General features: G+C 37.7%; 1 protein-coding gene across 4 annotated transcripts in view; it reads left to right on the top strand.

The window, feature by feature from the left end:
• The window catches only part of PAIP1 (poly(A) binding protein interacting protein 1), a 28,443-nt gene extending 4,296 nt beyond the window's left edge, over window positions 1–24,147 (top strand). For 3 of the 4 annotated variants that reach the window (XM_054055302.1, XM_054055303.1, XM_009564920.2), the window contains exons 3-12: window positions 2,127–2,308; window positions 7,523–7,702; window positions 11,261–11,373; window positions 13,842–13,953; window positions 15,136–15,261; window positions 17,384–17,490; window positions 18,842–18,959; window positions 19,094–19,148; window positions 19,750–19,843; window positions 21,964–24,147. In XM_054055302.1, the coding sequence (XP_053911277.1) occupies window positions 2,127–2,308; window positions 7,523–7,702; window positions 11,261–11,373; window positions 13,842–13,953; window positions 15,136–15,261; window positions 17,384–17,490; window positions 18,842–18,959; window positions 19,094–19,148; window positions 19,750–19,843; window positions 21,964–22,057 (1,181 nt within the window). In that variant the 3' untranslated portion in view covers window positions 22,058–24,147. Of the gene's footprint in view, window positions 1–884; window positions 1,207–2,126; window positions 2,309–7,522; window positions 7,703–11,260; window positions 11,374–13,841; window positions 13,954–15,135; window positions 15,262–17,383; window positions 17,491–18,841; window positions 18,960–19,093; window positions 19,149–19,749; window positions 19,844–21,963 lie in introns of those variants that run through there. The other variant, XM_054055301.1, reaches the window with a different exon arrangement.
• Window positions 24,148–24,499: the final 352 nt, after the last annotated feature.

Below are 24,499 nucleotides of genomic sequence, written 5' to 3'. Positions count from 1 at the left end.
AGTAGCTGCAGTCTTGATCCTGTTAGAGTCGCCTCACGCTGTTTGCTGCTGTAGGGAGGCAATCACAAAGAAACATTGTCTTTTTGAGAATGCTGTTTCTCAGTGTTGGTGGGATTTGAGGGAGCTGTGACTCAGGTACACCCTGGGGCCAGATGTGACACAGACCAGCTCCATGCTAGGAGGGTGCTGGAAGCTGGTCCCACAGTCAGAGAAGTGGGTGTGTGGGTTCGTGAGTTCTGAATACGAGAGGTCAGGAGCCTGTAGCCTGTGTGGGAAGCTGCGACCTGTACAGGAGCCATGACCCGTGTGGGATCTTGTAACCCATGTGGGATCCCATGGCCCATGTGGGATCCCATTAACCATGTGGGAGCCCGTGACCTGTGCAGGAGCTGTGACCCATGTGGGATCCCATAAACCATGTAGGATCCTGTAGCCCATGTGGGAGCCTGTAACTCATATGGGATCCCATAAACCATGTAGGATCCTGTAACCCATGTGGGAGCCCGTAACTCATATGGGATCCCATAACCCATTTGGGATCCTGTAACCCATGTGGGATCCCATAGCCCATGTGGGATCTGTAACCGATGTGGGAGCCCATGACCTGTGCGGGAGCTGTGACCCATGTGGGATCTGTAACCCATGTAGGAGCCCGTGACCTGTGCGGGAGCTGTGCAGCATCCCCTGACCCGTGCGGGAGCCGCGGCCCCCGGGAGCCCCGTGACCCTCGGGGGCTCCCGTACCCCGCGCGGGCGCTGCGCCCCTCCCCCCCCGCGGCCCCGCCCCGCTGCCGGTCGGCGGGGGTTACCACGGCGACGGGCGCGCCCAATCCGCGAGGGGGCGCTGCGGGCCGGCACCATCGCGGCGGCGCGCGCGGGGGTGAAACTGAAAGTGAAGAGCTCGGTGCGCGGTGAGGCGGGACCCATCGCCGGGCCCGGCCCAGCCCCCGCCGCGGCCGCGCCGCCGCCTCCCATGAGCGCTTGAGCCTCAGCATGTCGGAGAGCTTCGACCGAGCTCCGGGGGCCGGCCGAGGCCGGGGTCGGGGCCGAGGCGGCGCGGCGCTGCTGGGCGGCGCGGGGGAGGGCGCCGGGGCCCGGCCCGGGCGCGGCGCGGCCGAGGAGCAGCAGCCACGGGCCGGCGGCCCCTTCCCGCAGCAGGAGCCGCTGCGGCCTCCGAAGACGGCGCCTCTGGGCGCCAGGACCGCAGGTACGGACCCTCCTCTCGGCAGGGAGCGGAGCCCTGCGGCCGCCTTCCCGAACTCGGGGCGCGGGGTGGGCGCCCCGCCGCGTCCCCGCCTCTCTCGCGTTCTGTCTGTCCGTCCGTCCGTCGGGGGTCTCGGCTTTCCCCTCCCCCTTTGAAGGGCTCCGGCCTAAAGGTTCGCCAAAAAGTAAACGCGACCCCACAAAGGGTTGGTTGTTCAGCTCCTTCAGGTAGGTACCTGGCTCGGTTTTTCAATCTATGAAGATACGTTTGGAAGAGGTGAAAAATAGGGTTTCAAAAGCTCTTTTTCCTTGGATTTTTTTTTTGGCACGTGGTGTAGGAGAACAATAATAGCTAAGTGTCTTTGAGGGTTATGTTAAAATTTAGCGATGCCTTCCATTGACTGAGCTTCAAAGTCTTGCGTTTGTGTCTGAAATCTTATGAAAAACCCACAAGATGAGCAAACATATGATGCTATGAAAAGCCAAACTCAATAATCAATGCCAATTTGATGATTAGGCAAGCATTCCTTTAATAAACGGCGCCAGGGTGATATATTCCCTTGACATAATAATTTATTCCTTTCTTCACGTATCGCAAGGAGATTTACTAGTTTCTCAAGTTAGCTCTGATAGAAAACATATTTTAATGGCAGAGGAGAGAGCTTCCTCCCCCCCCTTTTTTGTGGTGACCTTCCTTGAACATTTCGTTTACTTTGTCTTGTAGAAAAAGTTTGCTAAAGTGAAAATTTTATCCATATTTAAGAACAGGAAAAAACCCTTAATGTATTTGAAACAGATTTGGAAGTATATCTATAGTGCAAATATGTTTAAATTCCAAAATAATTATGTATTCTATGTGTATTGTGTATGAATACCTACTAGTTTAACAATTTCTAAGAAAAGCTGTTAACAAAAACTTTTCAGAACGCCATCAGCAGAGGGGAATGCCGTCTGGATCACAAGATAAAGTTTCAGTCCCTGATTCTGGACCAGAAATGTCTGAACCTCAGGTGTCTGTGGCTGCTGTGGTAACATCAAAGTTGTCTGTGCAAGCAGCTGAGTTTTATCCGTCAGGATACAACCCAAACTTCAATCAGAACTTCGCAGTGAGTGCTTATTTTCTCTTCTTAGTATGTGCCAATTTACTTATATTCAAATGAAAAATATTTTCTTGAGATCTTGTGTGACAGATAACTTGAATGCTGTGTTTGCTGAAAAGATTCAAAAAATGTTGAAGATAACCTCCCCAGGCATAAGTCTGGACGTGAAGTGATAACGGGTGATTATTGTGTTGTTCTTGAGAGCCTTTAGCATGGGAAATTTTGCTAAAGCTTGGTGCTGATAACGAGATTCCTTGTTGATGACACCCATCATCAGAGTAAGCTGTCTTTGTTACGTCCACACTGTATTTTAAGTAAAGGCTTAGCTGCACTTTTATGCAGTGTTTGCAGATTTTTGAAGCAAGTGTGGGAGAAAGCTTGAACTTTAGCTTTTCTGAGAACAGGCTTTACCCTTCCTATGTTCCTATGTTTACTTTGCCATTACTTGTCTAACCCAGCGTACCATCATTTGTCTTTTAATTCCTTCAGTGGTGCTCTGTCAGGTGATTTTAGATCAATATTGTGGAGGCAACATGTAATAGAAGTTAGTACTTCTCATTTCATACTCCAGTGTCTTCCATGTTACTACTTCAGTAATTCTGCAGGCGAGATCCATGTGAATACTTGGAATATCCTTTTGTTGCACAAGCAACAAACTCTGGTACTTACGTATAGACACAGGTGGAACTATTACAGGTTCCACAGAAAAACAACTATACTGAAACAAATGTATTTTTAATAACTTACAGGACGATACTTGATTTGAATGCTAAATATGGAGGTTTAGTGTTTTGAAGTCTTTCCTAAACTAGTAAAAGAGATCTGATCTTAATGTCACCAGCTTTGCCAGCTTACTGAGTGAAATTACTGTTCTGGATAATGGAAGCCCATAGCCAATACGCAACTGTTAACAAAATGCCCGCTCAAACATGCTTCACTGAATGGATAACCTAGGGGAAAAATAACTACTTTGCTCCTGTATGTTACATGTTTTCTATAAATTATTAATTTTCCCTTAAAAAAAAAATCCATTTGGAATGGCATACATAATGTATACTTCTAATTACAAAGTTTAAAGGCCAGCAGTGTTGCTTTTTATCTGTTCTGCAAAAACACATAAGCATATGGGAGTTCCTGGTTGCACTGAATTTATGTGACTCATCTATTAATAAAAATACCTTGTCAAATGCGAACAAAACCCAGAACATTTATTTTGAAGTATGTTACAGCGACCTTAATCAGAATATACTAGGCCTAGAACAGTGGTGTTTCAGACATTTGTCCGTCACAAAGTTTAGGGCTTTTTTACTTTAATGATTGAAATTATTTCATAAGCTGGTCTCACTTGCAATAAAAAACAGAAAATTTAGTACACTTTAGAGATTTTGGCTGTGAGTTTTAACATTTTAATCAAAAAAAAAGCTTTGAGAAACTTCATTTTTTCTGACTTAATACTGTTTAGCTTTCATTTATAATGTTGCTTGGAATTCTTGGATCTGAAATTTACTTTTCCCTTGTAAAATACAACAGTGGTTCTGCTGTTAAGCACTTATTGCTATAGAAATAGTGTTGTTTTCTTGTTGGATTTTACATTTTTGTAATTACTATGTGTGTCCACATAACATTTGGTTATTAGATTAGTTAAATTTCTAGTTAGTTCTGACACTCAAAACTATCAGCTACCTATGAAGGTAGAGTAAGGGATACAGCATACAAGGCACGCTAGAATTTTCAGTAAAACTTTACTAGGACTCTGTGAAAGAAAGACCTCCGTGGAATTCTCTGTTTGCATGCAGTTTTCCATGCCGTCAGAAGCTGTGGATGTCTGTGGTAGAATTGTTGACTAGGTTCATGTTCTAATTGCTGGTAGGAAATGTCAGACTTGTTCTCTGGCTTAGGTGTATGATAATAACATGGCTGTCGCTCCATCAGAAGGGCATAATGATGTTCTCATTTCATAGTTTTAGGACTGATGCTTGTATTTTCTTGGATGCCATCCTTCCCACTCCTCTTTTTTTAATTTTATTAGCTTCAGTTAATTTCCAGAAGGAGGCTGAGGAGCCTCAGCGTTGGTTTTATATATTTAGCCAAGCTTCAGGGTGCCACTTCACCTCATACAGCATGGATCTATGATTTTGTGTATGCAACAGTCTTTGTACTTAACTTTGCAGTAACTCTATTGTAGACTTGTTAAGTGCATATGATCTGAAGGAAAAAACCACTTTTCCCTAAGAAGTCTGAAGAGAAATCAAGGCCGTAATATGTTATTAGTGACAAAGTTCCTAAGTGGAAATATTGTGAATACTTGCCAGGTATAGGAACATGGTAATGAGCATATTTACCAGGCCAAGAGCAGATTTGGTTCATGGGTCTTTCCTGTAGACTTTCTGGTTTTTAATCTTTGTGTAAATTGAAGGAGTTTATTGTACCTATTTAGCCTTTTCATTGTTACATCTTTAAACTCACGAACTAACCCTTAGGAGAAGAGAGGCAAAGTAATTTATTATAATATTGAAATGGGTAGCTGTTATGAATAATCCAGGTTGCCATCCTATAGCAGCTATCAGACATAAAGGAGGAGGATTAGTCAGTGTTGGGACGTCTGAGAAATCATTGAAATTAATGAAAAATGTCTAGTTTACTCTTGTAGCTTTGAATCATAAATCTGTAATGTGTGTAAACTTGTAGCCTCCTGTTAGCCAGCCTCTGTTTAGAGAGGGATTTACCTGCTTTTCCTTCCTGTTGATATAGCATTTGGTGCTGTCTTAAAATCTGCCTGTGAGAATGCAAGTGATTTTTCTGGAAGCTATTGGCTAAATTGAATTAGTTTTTAAAGTACCAAATGTTACTAATTTCAATATACAATTTCATTATAAGGTTTGACTTGGTTGTTTTTCTCCCCTGTTTGTCCTGTTACCTGGTATAATTATTAAACCTAGATTGCCTTTGGAGTTGCATATTTAGTATGGATAGATGAACGTGGTACAGAGTTTAGCCTCTGCTTTTAGAGTCCTAATTACAAAATGAGAAGAATAGCATGAGTATAGGAACACCAGTATACAAAATGGTATTGAGGCCCTGTCCAAAACAAGGATATTCTTTGCCAAGACTGAGTTATTTTCAGGTAAGTGTGAGTATTCTCTGCTGAATGAGGATCTCATAACAGCCTGATGGCTGTCAAAGCAGCTGCTTTTAACAGCTACAGCAATTGCATTCTCATCAGCTGGAGAATTTTCGAATAGGTTATTTGGAGGGAAGCTAGTTCCACACAGTAATGGTGCATAATAGCGTCATCGTTCTGTAGAACAAAATCATTTTGGTCTACTTTTATTGGTCTATTTCAAATGGCCTAGTAAAAGTAGATTTCCTTTAGAGAAGTAGAATGTTTATCAAGTTACATAAAGGGCTGTTAGCCTTTATTCTCTGACTTCGTAAGCTCCAACCCCCAGAATCATAGAATACTTTAGGCTGGAAAGGACCTCTGAAGTTCCCTGCTCTAATTCCCAACTCCGAGCAAAACTGACTTGGATTGGGTTGTTGAAGGGTTTATCCTTATGAGTAATAACATTTTGCTGTCATTTCCATAAACTCGTATTTTTTTCCTATTTCTAATGGGAAACATTAAGTAATTTTGTCTTTAGTATTATTTGCCAGGAAAATATTCAACTTAATTAAACATCATAAGAAATCCTTCTAGTTTTTCTTCTGTTATATTAGTGTGTCCCCATTAGCTTAAGTTGTATACCCTCATGACATAGGTCTTTGAAGATTTTTGGAAAATTTTTCCCCACACATTCTTCATAGATGACAGTATTAATGTCAGTACTTGATTTTCAGCGATGTGTATCTGTCTTTGATTTTCAGCAATGTATATCTGTCTTTCTCCACGGTTCATATCCAGATAAAAATCTTTTACAGGTCCATGTTGCTTCACAATGAAGGAGAGACTGAGGCATTTTGAAGACAGAAAGTAAAGAACATCTCCTCACTAAGGAAGAGGTGGTGGGGAGGGGGAAAAATACTATTAGAGATCTTACCAATGTAATTAAGTCCACCAATAAGCAAAGTGAAAAAAACCTGTTTTATCATTTTTAGCTCAGTTTTTTTTTACAGTAGATACATTTTAAACTTTTTTTTGTTACATAGTAGATCATTTGAGAATTCTTACATCCTTTGTTACTCTTACATCTTGAATCAGAAATTACAAGTAATTTCTTTAGCAGTCTTTCCTAAGGCTCCTGCTTGCCTTTTTGAAATCTATATGAGATATTTTTCAGAATCTTGTGTAGTGTGACAAAGTGCATTATTTGTACTGTGTTATTACTACGGAAATTACAAAGTATGGTGCTTCTTTTGCTGTTCTCCTCATATACTAGGATTGTAATCATCCTGAACAGCATTGACTTGAAGTTCAGTTACATACATTCATTTCTGAATGGACAAAATCAGCAGCCTTCTATTCCATCAACAGGAGTATAAACATTAATAAAGCAGTATTGTGCTAGCTCATCTTTTCTTTAGGGAGCAGGTGTGTTTATGGTCTGGTTTTTAACCTCAGTAGCAAAAAATTAATGCAATACTGTTTGAGTAGTTTTGTTTCATGCCTTGTAATCTTTCATCCATTGCCAAGATAACTCAAATTTGCTGATTTTTAAGAGATCAGTTTTTCCTGGCTGTATATTCTACATGGGAACATTATACTGGATTAATTGTAGTCGTGTAGTTTCTTCTGCTTTTTCATATTTTGGTGCACTGTAGACCCTGTGTAAGCGCAGAATGCTTTGTTAACAAACACTGTATTTTTTTTCCTTCCACAGTTCATATATCTGCAGCACAATTTGTGTACACATCAGGAATGGGTGTTGAGCCCCAGTTTGGTAGAGTTATTCTTCATAAATGTACTCTTCTTACTAGTTTGTTAGTTAATCTTGCACCAAAATTGGCAAACTCTTTATTTCTTTTTAATGTATCTTTTATGTGTTTTCTGAGGAGAACCTAATCTCTGTAAAATCACATTACCCAATTCTTAAGATGCTAGGATTACTGGGAGCTTTCAATGCATGAGGTCTGTGCTTTCTGAAATGTCAGAGTGAACTGTACAGTGAAGGTCATCAAGTATGCAGAGACCAAGAGCTGTATGGCTGCTTCTGGAGATAGTAAGTGTAACAACATTGTTTTAGGTTCCTTTTAAATAGTTGGTATATTCTTTCACTGCTATAGGATTGTTCCTTTGAAGATGGCTATCTGACCTTGGCAGAATATGTACAAGACTTCCTGAATCACCTCACCGAGCAACCAGGTTGTTTTGAAACTGAAATAGAGCAGTTTGCCGAAACGCTGAATTGCTGGGTCACTGCAGATGAAGCTTTGCGAGAACTGGTTGAACTCATCTACCAGCAGGTAGCCTGTATGTCATGTCTTATAACACGGATATTGTGCCTCTGGTACCTGGTGTTCAAAATGTGCACACCAGTAGTACTTGTTATGTAATTGTATCTACGTGGTTTTGTGGTGGTTTGGGTTCTTCTATTTAGACTGAAATATGCAGGGAAAGATTTTGCTCAATGAATGGAAATGGTAGCTCAAGTGTGGGGTATCTGGATGATTGATAAATTTCCCCAGTTTGTTCAGTTTCCTTTGTGTATTTGGATTTCCTGGGTCATGTACTAGAGCTGAAATTGCAGCACTTAATTAAAGGGAGTTATATTTGAATTCCTGTATTTATATAATAGAGACTGAAGGCATCTTAAGCGATGCCAGAGTTGTACAGTTTTATTCTATCCCGCAAAACAAATTCTTCATGATACTCAGATACTTTTAATTCCCTGATATTTTAGAAACTTGAAATTACATCTACTGTACACATCACCTTTATGGAAATGCTCCTTTATTGACAGGATTTCTTCATTTGGAATATACCTATTTCAGAATAGCATAACTGGAGGGAAGGAAAGCTTGTTTAGTGGTAACTAGGTCCAGTCTCATTGATGGCAATGGAAATGAGGACAGAGACCTTGAGCTGAACCCTGTACTAATTGGAGGAGCCATTGGAAAGAACAGCTTAATATGTGTTGCTTAGCAAATGAGTTGCTGTTACTGTCTTTTGGGCTTGCTGCAGAGAATGAAGTCACACTTGTGCTTGCAATTCATTACATTGGGGGTGTCTCACTTTCCCGAGTTGTTTGCTTTCAAATTCTACATTGAAGAATACAGGTTCTTATTCACCTTTTAAGTGCAAATACTTGGAAATTATTTTTATTGTAAAATAATCTGGGGTATGTAGAAGCTGCATGACTGGTTAGTCATTGTACAGACTGTAGAGACTCAAGTTTCTTATTACTTTACAGACCTGATGCACATTTAATTCAGCACAGTTTAATTAGACATTAAGATTACCTGTACTGTGTTTGGTAGCATCATTTTCCCATCCTGTATGTGAACACATGGAGGATAGTTTAAAAAAGGTTAACATATTCCATAGAACTTTACCAGAATAAAAAAAAAAATAATTTATCCAAATTCTAACTTCATATATGTTAAATAGATTGACTCATTTACTGTAAGCCTTTGATGTTGCCTCTTCCTCTCTCCTTCTCTTTAAAAACAAGTCCAGTGAAAAGGTTATGCCTTCCTCAGCTGAGAAGCACTGAGTGTTACCAGTCTCAAATTAAGTGAAAAATAAAACCTGATGCAAAACAGTTGTGCTAGTATTCAAAACCATCCAATTTTAGGTTTTTTTATGTCTGGATTAGATTGTGTTTGAGTGTAAGTCAACTGGGCTTATTATTTCTCTGTCTTGAGCAGAGGCTCAAGTATTTGTGTTTCCTGGCTTGTCACAAAATAATTAAAATTGCTGAAGTGTAATTATAAGTATCTGCTTCAGTGCTGTTAATTTATCCCCATTGAGCAGATTTACAGGTGTTAGGTTTGTGAAGGAAAACAGCCTGAAATGAAGGAAGCCCAAGTCCTGTATGATCTTTCCTTCATCTGTGTGTCAGGTATCTTAGCCTGTCTATGAGGATTAATTATATCTATACTGCTTCCCCCTGCTCTTCTTAATCTGTGTATGTCTCTAGAGAGTGAAGTGCTATTTCTCATGCTTTCCAAAGTTGCACACTCTGACTTCATAGCTTAAGAGTCTTGGCTGTTCTATAGTTAATAGCTGCACATTGTTGCTGTTGCAGCAATTAAAATTTCTCAAAATATGTATTGTTAGGGTAGCCTTCATGCTTAGATTGTGGATTTTTGAGTTGGAGATAAACTGGGATTACCAACAACAATAATTGAGGGAAGATGATATTGCACTAGAATGATCGGTTATTAAGAAAATGTCAGGTGGGTTTTTTGGTCTGTGTGCTGTGCCAGGTCAAAATACCTAAAATTTAATTGTTACAGTATTTGATACAATCACAAATAATGCTTAAAAACACAGATTAGATTGAGAGTGGAAGCGAGCATCTGCATGCATGTTCGGTCTTCTGGGGGTTTTAGGGGTCTGGGTTTTTTGGTTTGAGTGTTTTTTGAGAAGAAAGAGAAACATAATTCCAATTATGTACTTTGCCTTATACAAAAGGAGGGCACCGCTTCTAGTCCAAGCAACTGATTGAACCAAAGTACCAAAAAGCTTTTTACCCTTTTCGCATGCCTCTTATGGAAACTAAATTCTATTTGACTATCTTAATTACTTAAACTTCATGTATCTTGAAAGACACTTCAGTTCTTTCCATCAGCTTTATAGACATTCTACAGTTACAATGAGTACGGATTTTTCTCTGCCTGTAGGAGGCAATTAGCTGCAGTGCATTGACATTCAAACCTGTTAGAAGAAGTGTGCAAGCACATCTGTAGTGCTGATATGTGATCAAGATGTAAAAGGAACATTCAAAGATGATAAAGCAATAAGAAAAAATTGAGTTCACAGTATCTCCGTTTTCTTTGGCAGAGCTAATGGAGTTATTTTTACATGAGAATGTCTTTTCACCGAAGAAATATTCAAGTGTTATTAGAAAAGAGTTCAAAACAAGTGAACAGTAATACTTTGCAAAATATAGGGATGTTCTGCATTAGTTTAGTTGAAAATGTCTACATTGGATCTCTCATAGAACCATAGAAAACTTGAGAAAATTATCTCAATCTATTTTCAAACTTTCTGAGATTCTATGAGAGTTTGAATATAGACTTTGTTGAATTGCCAGTTACTTTCCCCTCCCTTGAAATTTTGAATTATCAGATAAAAATAAAAAAATAAGTTACATTGTGGAATTTCATTGCTACTACCTGTTTCTAGATGATAAAAGTGTAAATGTTCAACAGTTACAGGCCTTGTTTTAGAAAAAAAGGACCTGTCAAGAGCTGTTAACTGTGATGATACAGTTTTAACCTCCTAATCTGAAGTTTGGTATTCTGCAGATTGCTGGAGCGTGTACAGGAGAAAGTATTTATCTCCATTTGCCGTGTTCTTGTTCTCTTTCCATGGCCATTCACTATTGCCAAAAATAGATTCTGGGATAAATGGCTATTAGTCTGAATGAAGGAGACTTTTTGTTGTTGTTGTTATGATGTACTCATTGCTCCTTGATAGAGTGCATCTCCTTGAAAAGGTGTCCTAATGCCCAGTGTTGATTTTTTTTTTTTTTTAATGTGAATAGTTTGTAAGTAACTTTCAGACACTCTTTGGTGTTGGTCACAATGGAAAAGTAGAATTGAGGACATGTGGCATATCGATTATCTCAAGCCACAAAATCACGGAATAGTGAACTTTTAAGTGCTGAAATTTGCGTAGCAAATTGTTGATGAGTTAGTGGAATTAACATGACAAACAGTAATTATTAATCTTCTGTTCTTCAGTTGTCTAAACTGTTGTGAAACACCGTTCTCAAAAAAGCTTTTAACCATATTTCCTGATAGCCTAATCATGAGTTTTATGAGTAATTTTTTTTTCCATTTTTATTTTGGAAGGCCACATCTGTCCCAAATTTTTCCTACATGGGAGCACGGTTGTGTAACTATCTATCCCACCATTTAACCATTAGTCCACAAAGTGGGAACTTCCGACAGTTGTTACTTCAAAGGTCAGTATCAGCATGTCTTTTTAAGTCTGTTCCTTTCTCGGGTTACATGTCTTCTTATTTTGTATGTAACTCAACATCGTGTGCAAAGAGGTGTAAACAGAAGTTTAGATTGACGATTATAAAAGCACAGGTACATACTGGATATCAAGTAAATATATTTTTAAACATTTTAATGTTTTAAACTATGAAAATAAGGCTCCATCTGGAGTTCTGTAGGCTCTTTTGAACTGAGTACCTTAAACTGATCTGAAATTATAAGGTAAATTTGAAAGCTAGTCAACTTTCAAACTAACTGTCCATGTATGTACTATCCTTTGATAAGAGTCTTTGACTCTTGCCAGGACTTACTGTATGGGTTTTTTTCTTTAACCACTTTTCTGGCCGAAGTTATGCATGAGGTTTATTCAGTGGTGGACTAACAGATTTTATATCTGTGAATTAGATGCATAAAATCCAGAAGGATAAACGTCTCCAGTTTTCAGTTACTACAGAGTTCTGGGGTTTTTTTATGTTTTAATAATGATTAGACTTCTTGGGTGACAAAAATGCCACATTTTTTTAAATGGATATATTTTCTTTTGATTCTTACTGCATTACATTTGAAGGAGTAGTACACTTTAATACTTAAATTCTTTAGAAATTGGCCTTTCTTTCCTTAAGGACTTCTGACTTTCTAAGCTTCAGGCTTATTTTAAAAGTTCCATGTAGTCCATCTATGTTTAGGAGCAGAAGATTGGTAAACTAACAACAATGAGCCGTTTTGCCTTCAAAATTATCACTCTTCTGTTTTTTAACTATTTGTTACTTGAACATGAAGGAAATCCATGTTGAATTACCTGATCTGTGTTTTTTAAAACCTAATAGATAAAATTTGTTTTAGAATTCTGAAGCAGTGAGTTTAAAGTTGCTTATGTTTTTATTGCTAATATGAATGGAATTTGGGGTTGGGGGTGGGGGTAAGCAACAGAAGCTCCTCTTCTGTTTTTAGCCCAAGTTTCTACTTTAAGTTTTGTGTTTCAGCTTCTTATATTTTTCAGTTTCTCTAAACCATTGTATAACCAATGAGAATACATGAGAACTTGTCTGGCGTTCCTTTATCTCAAATTTTTTTTTAATTCTGTTTTAAACTGCTATGTAAACGTGTATATTTTTGGCACAGTGTTGAATACTAGACAATTAACCTTACCACCATGTTGTCGTAATCCTCTGTATTTTTATTTATGTCTGAATTACAGAATAATAGACTCAGAATGGTTTGGGTTGGAAGGGACCTTAAGCATCATCCAGTTCCAACCCCCTGCCATAGGCAGGGACACCTTCTACTGGACCAGGTTGTTCAAAGCCCCATCCAGCTTCAGCTTAAAACCATTTTAAAACCATTCCCCTCGTCTATTCCTGCACTCCCTGATAAAGAGCCCTTCTACAGCTTTCCTGTAGGCCCCCTTAGAGTGCTGAAAGGCTGCTAGAATGTCTCCCCAGAGCTTTCTCTTCTCTAGGCAGAACAAACCAAACTCTCTCAGCCTGTCTTCATAGGGGAGGTGTTCCATTCCTCTGATCACTCTTGTGGCCCTCCTTTTCACTTGCTCCAACAGGTACATGCCCTTCTTATGTTGGGGGCTCCAGAACTGGACACAGGACTCCAGATGAGGTCTCATAAGAGTGGAACAGGGGGGGAGAATTGCCTCCTTCAGCTTACTGGTCGCACTTCTGTTGATGTAGGCCAGGTTACAGTTGACTCTCTGGGCTGCTAGCACTCATTGCCAGCTCATACTTGGTTTTCCATCCACTAGTACCCCCAAGTGCTTAGTCACAAGGCTGTCCTCAGTCCACTCACTGTCCAGCCTGTCTGTATCCATGTTTGGGATTGCCCAACCCATGCGTGGTGCGTTGCACTTGGCCTTGCTGAACCTCATGAGGTTTGCACAGGCCCACCTCTCAAGGTCCCTCTGGATGGCATCCATTCCCTTTAGAGTAATCAACTGCACCACTCAGCTTGGTGTCATGAATTATGCATCACTGTCATTTAAAGTGGTGAGATAAAGAGTTTATTGGATAAGTCCAAAGGCATCTAAGACTATGTGGGCAGCACCGTGAAAGGGGAGAAAATCTATTTCAGACTGTATCTACTTAGTTTCTGTGGGCATTTGGTTGCCTGTGTTGAATTTCCTGGAGCATATTCTAAGATATAAACTGTGTAACTCTTCTACAGCTTGTAATTTGCTCTGTTTCATTTTGCTGTCTCAGATATCTCAGTGCTTGAAAACGAAATCACATCTGTTCATGTAAAAGAACACAAATCCATGGTGTCTGTGAAATCATCTCATTTCCTTCACAAATCATACTTCCTAGCATTCAGCATTTAACAGTTTTAATGTAGTTCAGAAGTTCTTAGCATTCTGTTAAATAAGCAGCATGTAATATGTGTTGGGATGTCTAAAGATTATATGATTTTGGTTTAATGCTTACAGGTGTCGAACAGAGTATGAAAACAGGAATCAAGCTACCAAAGGAGATGAGATTACTCGAAAACAATTTCATGCCTTTGTGCTGTTCTTAGCTGAACTTTACCTTAACTTAGAGGTAAGGAGGAAGTTGCACGTCAGGTGCTTCATTAATTTTTTTACCATGCTCGGGTAAATACTGAAACAGAATGCAATTTGTGTTGTTTTTCTAAAGGTAAAGGGAAGTGATCTTTAAGGTCCCTTCCAACCCAAACCATTCTATGATTCTTTGAATAAAGCAAAAGAACTTTAGAATAGTTCCATTATAATGTGTGTCAAAGAAACAGATAAACAGAAAAGGACAAGATCATTAGAAGTGTATGAATATTTTTAAAAGGAAAAAAAGTATAAGAATTCAAGAAAGGAAGTAACCATACAGTACCTTTGGAATGAAACTTTTGGTGGGTTTTTTTGTCTGGCAGAAACCCTGGATCACTACACTTTTTCAAGGTAGGAAATTATATAACCTGGCAGCAGCAGATCAGATTCAACAGCCCATGCAATTCAGTATTGAGCAACTAATAGGAGCTCCTATCAAACCCTTTAAGAAGATGTGGAAATCCTCAAAATAAGCAATTAAAAATGCAGACCCTTAAAGATATTTCTTCTGAAGATTGAGTCCTTGGCTTATGCACTAGGCATGAAATGTTGTATTTAGATTGGGGTTTTGTGTCTATGAAATGTACAAAAAAGTATATGTAAGGTAAAACTGGGACTCCATCGCCTTTGAGTTCAGGAAGTTCACTTCCTGCTGTAATTGTACTTAAAAGTATATTTTTTACTGGATTATTACAGTGGTTTAGTTTAATTTTTGAAGTACATGTAATTGTTCTAGAAACAAGCCAGTACAGCTGTAGAGAGTATGTAATGTAGTATGGGAAGGAACATGGGGTTCTGAGAATTTGGGATTTTGTGCTACTTGTAAGACACACGTGCATTGTTATGTATGTGCCACAATTGTAAGGATACTACTCAAAGTCTGTGTTCTAAAGTAGTTAACGGTATTTGGCATGCTCTTTCAACTAAAAAACTCAACTGCATTGTTCACAAACCAAATCACATTTCACTCTTGAATACTCTTTGACTAAATTGATTTCTGAAACTTTTAAGAGTGCTTGAAGAGCTTTCTATGTATATGATCTAGTTGAAGATGTCCTTGCTAACTGCAAACGGGGTTGGACTAGATGATTTTTCATTGTTCCTTCCAACCCAAACCATTCTATGATTTTATAGAGGTTTTTTTACTATTTTTTTTTTTCAGATTAAAGGAACAAAGGGACAAGTAACACGAGCAGAAATTCTTCAAGAAGGCCTTCGGGAACTACTGAATGCTCTGTTCTCTAATCCTGTGGACAGTAATTTGATATGTGCAGTGAAACTGCTGAAGGTGAGACAGTAGAAAGAAACTGCAAATAAGGAAGTGTCTTTAGGGTTTTACATCATTACCAGAGCAAGCTGTACTTTTTTTGTTGGCTCAATTCCACACGGGTACTAAGGAAAAAGGAAAAAAAATTAAGGTACTCCTCTAAAAGTAAACTGCAAGGCCATGGACTGAAGCCAAGGTGCAAATGAACAAGTGGTCCCTTGAGGTCTCCTTGTGCTGCTTCCAGTGTGGGAGAAAATTGTAACCAGCTTGAATGAATTGTGGGGTCTCGGATATGTTCTCTGTTCTGAAGGGAACTCAGCAGTTAAGGTCTACCACTTCAAGGGTTCTTTATATCAGTTACTTCATACTATATTGTCTGCAGCATTGCTGCTGTAGAGAAATATATATTTCTCTTTCATGATGAAAACAAACCCCTTTGCTCTGAAATTTTACTTCTTAAAAAAATTATTAGCCTCTATGCAGGGAGAAACTTTTATCTTTGCTAGTTATGATTGTATGCATAGTTTGGAAAACACAGTATCTTGTAGGAACGAAAGTCAAAAGCTATACAGCATTTTTCTGGAGTTTTGTTTGTGGTTGGTTGGTTGAGTTTTCCTCACTATTCCCCTATCCTCCCACTCGACTATTTTTGAGACTCTAACTTTGATCCTTGCAGTTTCTTTTGATACGGTAAATAGGGAATATGGAAGAGAGGTTTTATTTATTCCAATTTAAACTCTTCATTTGAAGTTTGGATCTTAAAGCAGGTTGCTTCATACCAAGTGTGAGGTTGTATTCAGTGAGTACTTTCACACCTGTGGTCAGCCTTTATATTGGCAGTGCCTCTGAGTCAAGGCCAACTGAAAGACCTTTCAAAAAGGTCCTCAACAAATCAGGACTGAAAGTCAAGAAGCGATGACACTGGTTTTTGTAATCATTCTCCAGTGGAGATGGAGGTGTCACTATTTGTCTGGGTATTGGGATATTTATTTGGCTTCACAGCATTCATTCTAAAATAAAAGCCAGTGGTCTAAATTATTTTATGATACATTGCTAAATCTAGAAGGTGTTACAGAACATACAATTTTTTTTGAACGCTAGTGTTTTCTCATGTCTGTCAGTATCTACAAATGTTGGAGTATCTGTAGCTAGTTTGGGCTTCCTCATGAACCTCTAGTTTCACTGCAGAAGCAGTAAGTGTCTCCTGTTGTCTTTTCTATTTAAATAGTGATAGATACAGGTTTTTCACCTCTTTGCTTTGCAGTATGTTTATTCTTAATTAAACGTTCTTGGTGCTATTACCTAATTATATAGGATCCAGGTAGGCCCGCAGTAGAAAACTGGAAATACCAAGTAGTGTTGACTAATATTCTTCATCTTTGCACTTTATTCCTTTGTAACATCAGGTGCCATTCCAAGCATTTTAGATCATACAATATTTACGCTGAGTACATCAGGAGTTGCTACTAACTTCAGTCATAGTGGCAAACTATTTTTTTTTCTGGTTTAACTGCTACTGTGCCCAGTTATTGGGCAATGAAGTACCTATTCTTAATATAAAGGCTTTCATCTACAGCAATTAGATTGCTGCTAAAGCTCTCTTTGCAGCAGCTTCAGTCTCACAGATTTTATGTATTAAAATTCAGGCTGGCTTAGTCAGATAATTTTTGGCTTCTCTTATGACGTATACCCAGATGAAATTCTGTGGCATGTCTGATGCTGGGCAGTTGACTGAAGTGTTTCTGAAGTTTATTAAACTTTGTTGTTCTGAGGTGAATTGGTGGCATGCATCATCTGCAAAAATAAGGTCTCCTTTTTTATAGCATGTACTTAAATCAAGTAAGATCTGGCATGTCACTGAAGAGTTGTTTCAAAATCATATATCAAGACTGAAAGAAAAGTGGCTGTGAACTTTTGGGTAACACAAACACTGGACACATAGCTGCTGTAGTGTCTATAGTCTAAAATAAACTATGTATGAGGTCTATTAATCTATTCAGCAAAATGATGTAGGCAGCTGGGAGCTTCAGCCCTCAGGTAGTCACACAGTGCACCTAAACTTTATGAATTGTTACAGAACCTCAGTGTATTAAAGTTTTGTAATTTTTCTTAAAAATAAAAATTGCTAATCCCTTGTCTTTAGTTGACAGGCTCAGTTTTAGAAGATGCATGGAAGGAAAAAGGAAAGAATGATATGGAGGAAATGATTCAGAGAATTGAAAATGTTGTGTTGGATGCAAACTGTAGCAGGTGAGAAGATAAATTTATGTGCACTGGTTTGTTCTTATATTAAGCCAAACACCTTAGAAATCTCAAAAAATAATGAAGATATCCAAAACATTACCCGAAGTTTAATTTATACAAAATAAGGTAATATGTGGGTCACTTCTCATGTTAAAAAAAAAAAAAAAAAAAAAAAAAAAAACGCACAAAAATGTTCTTTGGTCTTTTAGTAGGGATACATGTTCCACTCTACTGATTTTTTTTCTTTTTAGTCTTCTTGAAATCTTCCATAAGTGCTTTAGTCTCCAAGAGTAGGAGAGACAATAGTGGTGATATCTCATAGTATTTTGTACTTTCTAAATCTGAAGTTAGCAGCATTAAATATATGCAAACAGCTTAAACATGTAACAGTATTAAATATACACAAATCACTATAAACACAAAGGCAAATGGAATTTGCTTTGTGGTTTGTGGTTGTTTTTTTTTTTTTTTCTGGAGAGCACACCATTTTGGCAGGATCTCACTGCAGTGTGTGTGTAAAAATGTGGTTGGGTAATGTATTCTACTTCTCAGTTTACAATCAGCTGCATGCATGAGGTTATCCGATTCTGCTGTATCCAATTGTCAGCTTCTTGCAAATTTACTAAAAACCTATAGAGGGTTCAGATGCTGTGGCCTGATCTCATGCCATATGGAGGGAGGCCAACAGGTAGTTCATAGCTTCTCTGGGTTGTAGTTGAGCTGCCCCCAGGTAGGATGAGGAAAATTTGCTTCAGGAACCAGATAAAATTGATTGCCTAAGCTGAGGCTTCAAAGACACAGGAGTATAAACTTATTTTAATAGAGAAAACAACAGAACTTGACTTGCTTGAAAGAAGAAAGCAATTTCCCGTATTTTAGGGATGAAATGGGTGGAGGTATCCAATATATTGGAGATGTTACTTCTTACTGTTGACTGCAAAATTTGTGTCATTAAGAGGGCTAAAGTTAGGAGCATAAATTAGATTATTGATATACAATTTGAAGATCATCCCCGTTTTTCCCAGTACTGTCCTCTTATCAGAAAAGGATTGGTTCTTCAACTTGTGCTACAGGCTTGATATCTTTATAAAAAATATAGTAATTTCTGTTTCACAAGGACTCCTTACTTTAACACAGAGGAAGTGGAGGGGATGAGCATCCCATAATTGACATACAAACCATCTAGACTTGCAGGGAAAAAAGATAACTCAAAATTATCTGCAGACTGGACCAAATTTTGTCATTTTTTGGAGCTTTTGAGAGGGTTTTAACTACCTAATATTTGCAAGGTAAGAGAAGCTAAATTTTTTGCTTAGCACAAACTTTCTGACTTTTTTAGTTTTTCTCTTTATTTCAGAGATGTGAAACACATGCTTCTGAAACTAGTAGAATTGCGATCAAGTAACTGGGGTAGAGTTTATGGAACTTCTTCACATACAGAAGCTACCCCTGAAAATGACCCAAATTATTTTATGGTAAGACTGTATGGACACTTCAGTTCCTTAACTTGATGTGAATTTGAATTCATTCATAGACAGTCACATTGCTGAAAATGTCAAAGAGCTATCTCTCTGAATGTATATAACCTTCTGCATAACTTTATTCTTAGAATGAGCCAACGTTTTACACTCCTGATGGTGTTCCTTTCACTGCAGCAGATCCAGGTATGTCACAAGCTTAGTTGACCTGTCTTTATCTTCTTTAGAGAAGTTGTAATTGAGTTGGTCCTGTTGAACTACAGAAGCTGTTTTTCAGATGTCTGAAACAAATACAAATTTAAAAGACAAAATTATGTCTGAATTCCTGGCTTTGTGTAGCACATGCCTTATTCTGCATTAGAAGAAGGTAAATATTTGAAATTAAGAATATCTATTTAAATTTATATAATCCCAAAGAATCTGTGCTGTAGTCCTCAGCACTTGGTCCTTCCTATAAGTCAGAAATCTTCAAGTTGTCTTTTGTTTTTCCATTGTTAATAGCAGAAGGGTTTGTTTCTTGCTTATTTTGTCTTCTGTAATCTGAGCACGTTGTGACACGACATCATTTGACCGAAAGACTGTGATTACCTTTACAGTTCTCTAGGGAGACAGGTGTCATTCTTAGAAATTGATTGATGTCCTGATAAAACGCTGGAGCAAGAGTTGTCTCTATAATATGTTTCATGTCATTTATGGTTTTACCAAATAGGCTATTTTCAAACTGCATAGAGAGATTAATTTAGAGGGCTGGTTTTATACAATATTCAATCTCATTTACTTTTACCAGATTACCAAGAAAAATACCAAGAGCTGCTTGAAAGGGAGGATTTGTTTCCAGATTATGAAGAAAATGGAACAGATTTATCAGGACCTGGAGATCCGTATGTTTTCTTTTTGAGTCATGGTTTTTTTTTTTTTAATACTAGTTGGTTTTACTGCACACTTGGGAATACAATCTTGACAAAATGAAACTAAATAATGTAATAATTCTTAAGCTTCACAATGGAAGTTAGGTATTTGTTCAGGTGTGAATTGGCTCATAATCACACAAGTTTGAATCTATTTTTATATTTATCCAACTGAGTAGAGTAATTAAATTCTGTTTCAGATATTTATGCACATGTACAAACATAGTCTTTCACATTTAGAAAAAATAAATTTGCAAGCGAAATGAAGCACCAGACCTCAAGTGCATGTAGTAAGGCTGCCTGAATTCTTTTGACTGATGTATATACACATCCCAACTAGAAATTATTACAAAATATTCAGCCTTTCAAAGGGAGGAGGTTGTTAAACTTCTCTCCTTGAGGCTAAGTAGTATTCCCTCAATTAAACAGCTGTTCAGTATTCCTGTAGAACAAGAAAAGTAACCTAATGGCAAAGGGAGAATAGTCAGACTTTCTGACGCTGGTTTGTAAGAATTTAATAGGAAACTGGTGAAAGAAATATGGTCTAAAGTTGCTCTGAGCTTTGTACTCACCTGGTTGAAGGAGGACTTCCAGGTCATTATTGATACTTAGGAACATTTTCATTGTTGTATTTATGTGATAAGAGACTGATGTCCTGGATTGATATTTTTGTTAGTGAATTAGAAAACTTACAGATGGTGCCTAGCTGAGGGGAGTGGCAGGAACTTTGGGAGATAAATTAGATACGTCTTCAGAAATCAACAAGCTCATGCTGAGGGGGAGAAAATAGCAATGTCTACTGCTGTGCTTAGAAGAACAAATTAATGCAAAATGGAAACAGCAGTTTAACAGAGCAGATCTGAAGAGTGACGTGTGGAAGACTGAGTCAACCTTCATGGAAGGTGGCCGTGGTACCTTCTTTGTTGAATGCTTAAGAAAAGCTTAGAAAAACATCTCCTGATCTTCTGTCATCCTCCCAGCTGAAGTTGGGGAGAAGAGTTCTACATTGAGTCTCTTCTCAAGTCTACACTTGTATAAGAAAGGAAGAACAAATAAATCAAATATGTATACTGCTTTTTCATGCCCAATGCTGAAAAAAAAATATTTTCTTTACATGTTTCTGTGGCACTTCCTGTGATTTTGCATGAAACATACCATCTATGTCTTCTGTGCAGATGAAATGTGCTGATTCCTTTGTTTGGAACCAAGGCACAGAAGATAAACCAAGCACCTGCAATTAATGCATACTTTTTGAGAGTCAGTAGCTGTTGACTGTTGTTTCTAAGGCTGTTTAAAATTATATACACTATTGTGTACAAGCTGCCACTCTGTTGTCCTTGTTCATAGTGAAGAACACTCCAGTTGGACCTAGAGAAAACGAGGAATTGTTATTTCCCAATAACTGTGGGGAGAAAGAAAGCCGAAGTGATTCCCATCACTTCCCATCTTTCTTTTGAAACTCTATGGTAATCTGCACTCTGAGATCTTATTGTCATTAGTGGCATCCAGTCTTTTCTGTGACCTAAATAAGACAGGTCTCTTCCAGAAGACTTGTTACCATATAATAGAAATTAACATAATGCAGATACACCAGGAAGGTAAACTAAGGTTGCTTTCTTCCATATATCAACAAACAGGAACACAGGTTTTCTATACAAATATATTCTTTGACTACCATGCAATCAAGGCAGTTGATGCAGTGTTTGAAGTAGGATGCTGACCAACCAAAAATTATGCTAATATTATGCTAGTTGGGTTTTTTTTGCAAATGGTTCAATACAGATGCATTATTAACTTTTGGGAAACTTGGATTGCATTATTCCCTTTTCTGTTATATCGAGAACTATTTCTGTCTTTTAAACTGTGGACAGCATAAGTTGATTTAAAATGGTGACAGACGCTGTAACTATGCTGCTTTGACGTTTCTGTTTGCTTTCGTAGTACCCATGATTTTTTTCCCATTTCATCCCCTTTAAGAAAGTGTCATCATTAACTGCTGTTTATAAATCTGTTTTATTATTGACATTTACAGCAATGTTTCTGAAAATCTGTATGTAAGCTTGACATCTGTGGTGATTTTTTTCTTTTTTTAGGTATTTTGATGACATTGATGATGAGATGGATCCAGAAATTGAGGAAGCGTATGAAAAATTCTGTCTAGAATCCGAACATACGAGAAAACAGTGAGATGTTACACATTAATGTTAGTTTATTAAGCCAGTTTAGGTACGGTTAGAATACAGGGGGACACAAAACATTTGTACCAAAATAAGGAACTTGAGTTTCTCCAAGTACTAAAGTTATACAATTTCCATTTTGTTTAACAGAATCTGCCAAAAATTGTAAACTTATGCCCTGTAACTTAAAATGTTGTGTATATATCATAGTTTATTTTATGTACAGGTATATGAACAATGTTTTGGCTGCAATAAAAATGTTCTAAAACTTATCATAATTGAAATTAAAATTTAATGTGTAACTGTCTATGAAATTTCCCTTGAAGGGAGAAAGGGGATTAATAACTCTGATCTAAATTTTAATTGCTTGCTTGCTTGTTTTGGTGTATATTGGATTTACTCGTCCTTTTAACCATATATAAGGTATTTGGGGATATTGGGGAAAAGGGCGTTCCTAAGGAGAGTATGATCCAAATATGATTTTTTTTTTTTTGTAGATCACAAGCATAAAGTGGTTTGTGAAAGTTTCGTTTTGTGTGAGGGTTTTTTTGTTTCACTTTATTTTTCTTCTTCCAAAATCCTTACTAGTGAGGTCTCGCCTTTTTTTCCTCAACTATACATTTTATATGTTCTGTGAAAAAGCAAGCAGTATTTTTGAAGTCAGGTGCTTTTGAGATCTTTGGTTCAGATAAGCTTCTATTTAACTTTTACAAACAAAAACTATCCTTTAATTTGTTGTGTTCTTCAAGTCTATATAATTGTTTTAACCCATGCTTCTCAAGAGCATGTGCAGTGCTTGGTATTTTTTTCTTTTTAATGTATCTAACATGTCTAACCTTCCAGCAACCCTTGTATCTTTCTCCATCCTTCTAATTTTATGTAGTTTGATTTTATTTTTTTAGTTTAAATAAAGTCATATATTTCATAAATGGTAACATCCTGAAGCAAACTGTTCTTTTTTGGCCCCATATAATCATGTTTGTTTTCGTAGGATACTCCGTTGTTGCCAAACTGAGTTATACTGCTCTCTGTTATGTTACTGGTTAGACTGAATAGAACCCTTTACCAAAAACAAACTTTAATTAATTTCCCAAAAGTTACCTACTGTAAAGAACACATGTTGTAAATATGCATGTAAATAATTCTGTTAATATTTCACTGTTATTAGTTTGGTTAAATAACTTGTGCATCTGCTAACAAAGTGATCATTGACTGTTTTTCTGAATGTTTATTTAACATGCTTATTAGGTTGGAGTTTTGGAAAAATAAAATTTCACTAGCTTTGTTTCCTTTGGTGTAATTTCCCTACTTTGTCTTTTTGCTTTAAAAAAAAAGTACTTTGGGAGGGCTGCTTCTGTCTCCCTGTCAACTAACACTCCTTGTTTTCTTTGAACTACACAGTCACAGAGAGTGTTGTCTTTTAAAATTCACTGGAAAACAAAACATATCAAAGGGGAGTATGGTCATAAGAACTACATTGGCATTTCAAAGTTTCCAGGCTAAAATCCAGAAAGTAGAAAATTGAAAATTGGATCAGATTATTTTCACAGACACATTCTTCAATGTTGAGCGTTTTTTTTTTTTTCATACGGAGCTTTTAATTCAAATACAGGATTCCTGCTGACTTTGTATGTATCTTGTGGAAAACCTATTTACTGAAAATTTAAAGTCTGAAGGAACAAGTATCTATATGCATTATAGTAAACTAATAGTGCCTGCACAGCAATCCCCTTTACATGTTTTAGTTTTGCATCTTGTAGTGTGTCTTTTCTTCTGTGAAGTCACTGTTGGACTCCAGATATGTACTGTGTCAGCTTGTGGAGAATTGTCTGTCTTAGGTGTAGGTAAGAAATATGCAAGTTATCCTGTACAAAAATATCGGGAACAAGGGATTGTATACATGAAGCTCAAGGTTTGCCAAATAACTTTTGTGTTCCACCAGAAACACTGAGAAGTGAGATTTTTTTTTTTGAAGTAGTGAAGAAGTTCGTGGTCTCGGTACATAGAAAAATTTGTTAGAGCTTTAATGCAGTAAAGGAGAGATTTCTAACTGTCTACTGCATTAAGAAGACAGAATAAACTTTGCCATCAACACTTCAACCATCTTTCCTACTTGTCTTCTGTATGGAAGTCTAATATAAATTAGTGGCAGTGGAATGAGATGTGAGCAAAAGAAGCAAGCACATTTTGCACTGCCGTAATCACCACTGATTGCTTGTGTAAGCATTTTTAACTGCTGGTAGTCCTATGTGTGATAGAGGTGAGAGAGGTCTAAAAATATGTCACCTGAATTTTAGCATTTACAAATTTCAAGAGCACCCTGTAAAAGCGTTTTGTCTTCAAGGTTCTGAAGAATACCTTATAGGTAAGCAAGCATTTTATAAGATTTATTTTCTTTGTGGTATAATGGCCAACCATTGAAGCACAAGCATGGAAAGCAGACTTGGGCAAA

Source organism: Cuculus canorus, chromosome Z, assembly GCF_017976375.1.
Source record: "Cuculus canorus isolate bCucCan1 chromosome Z, bCucCan1.pri, whole genome shotgun sequence".
Classification (NCBI taxonomy): domain Eukaryota; kingdom Metazoa; phylum Chordata; class Aves; order Cuculiformes; family Cuculidae; genus Cuculus; species Cuculus canorus.
Note: the sequence above shows the minus strand (reverse complement) of the source record. Positions and strands in the feature narration are given on the sequence as shown.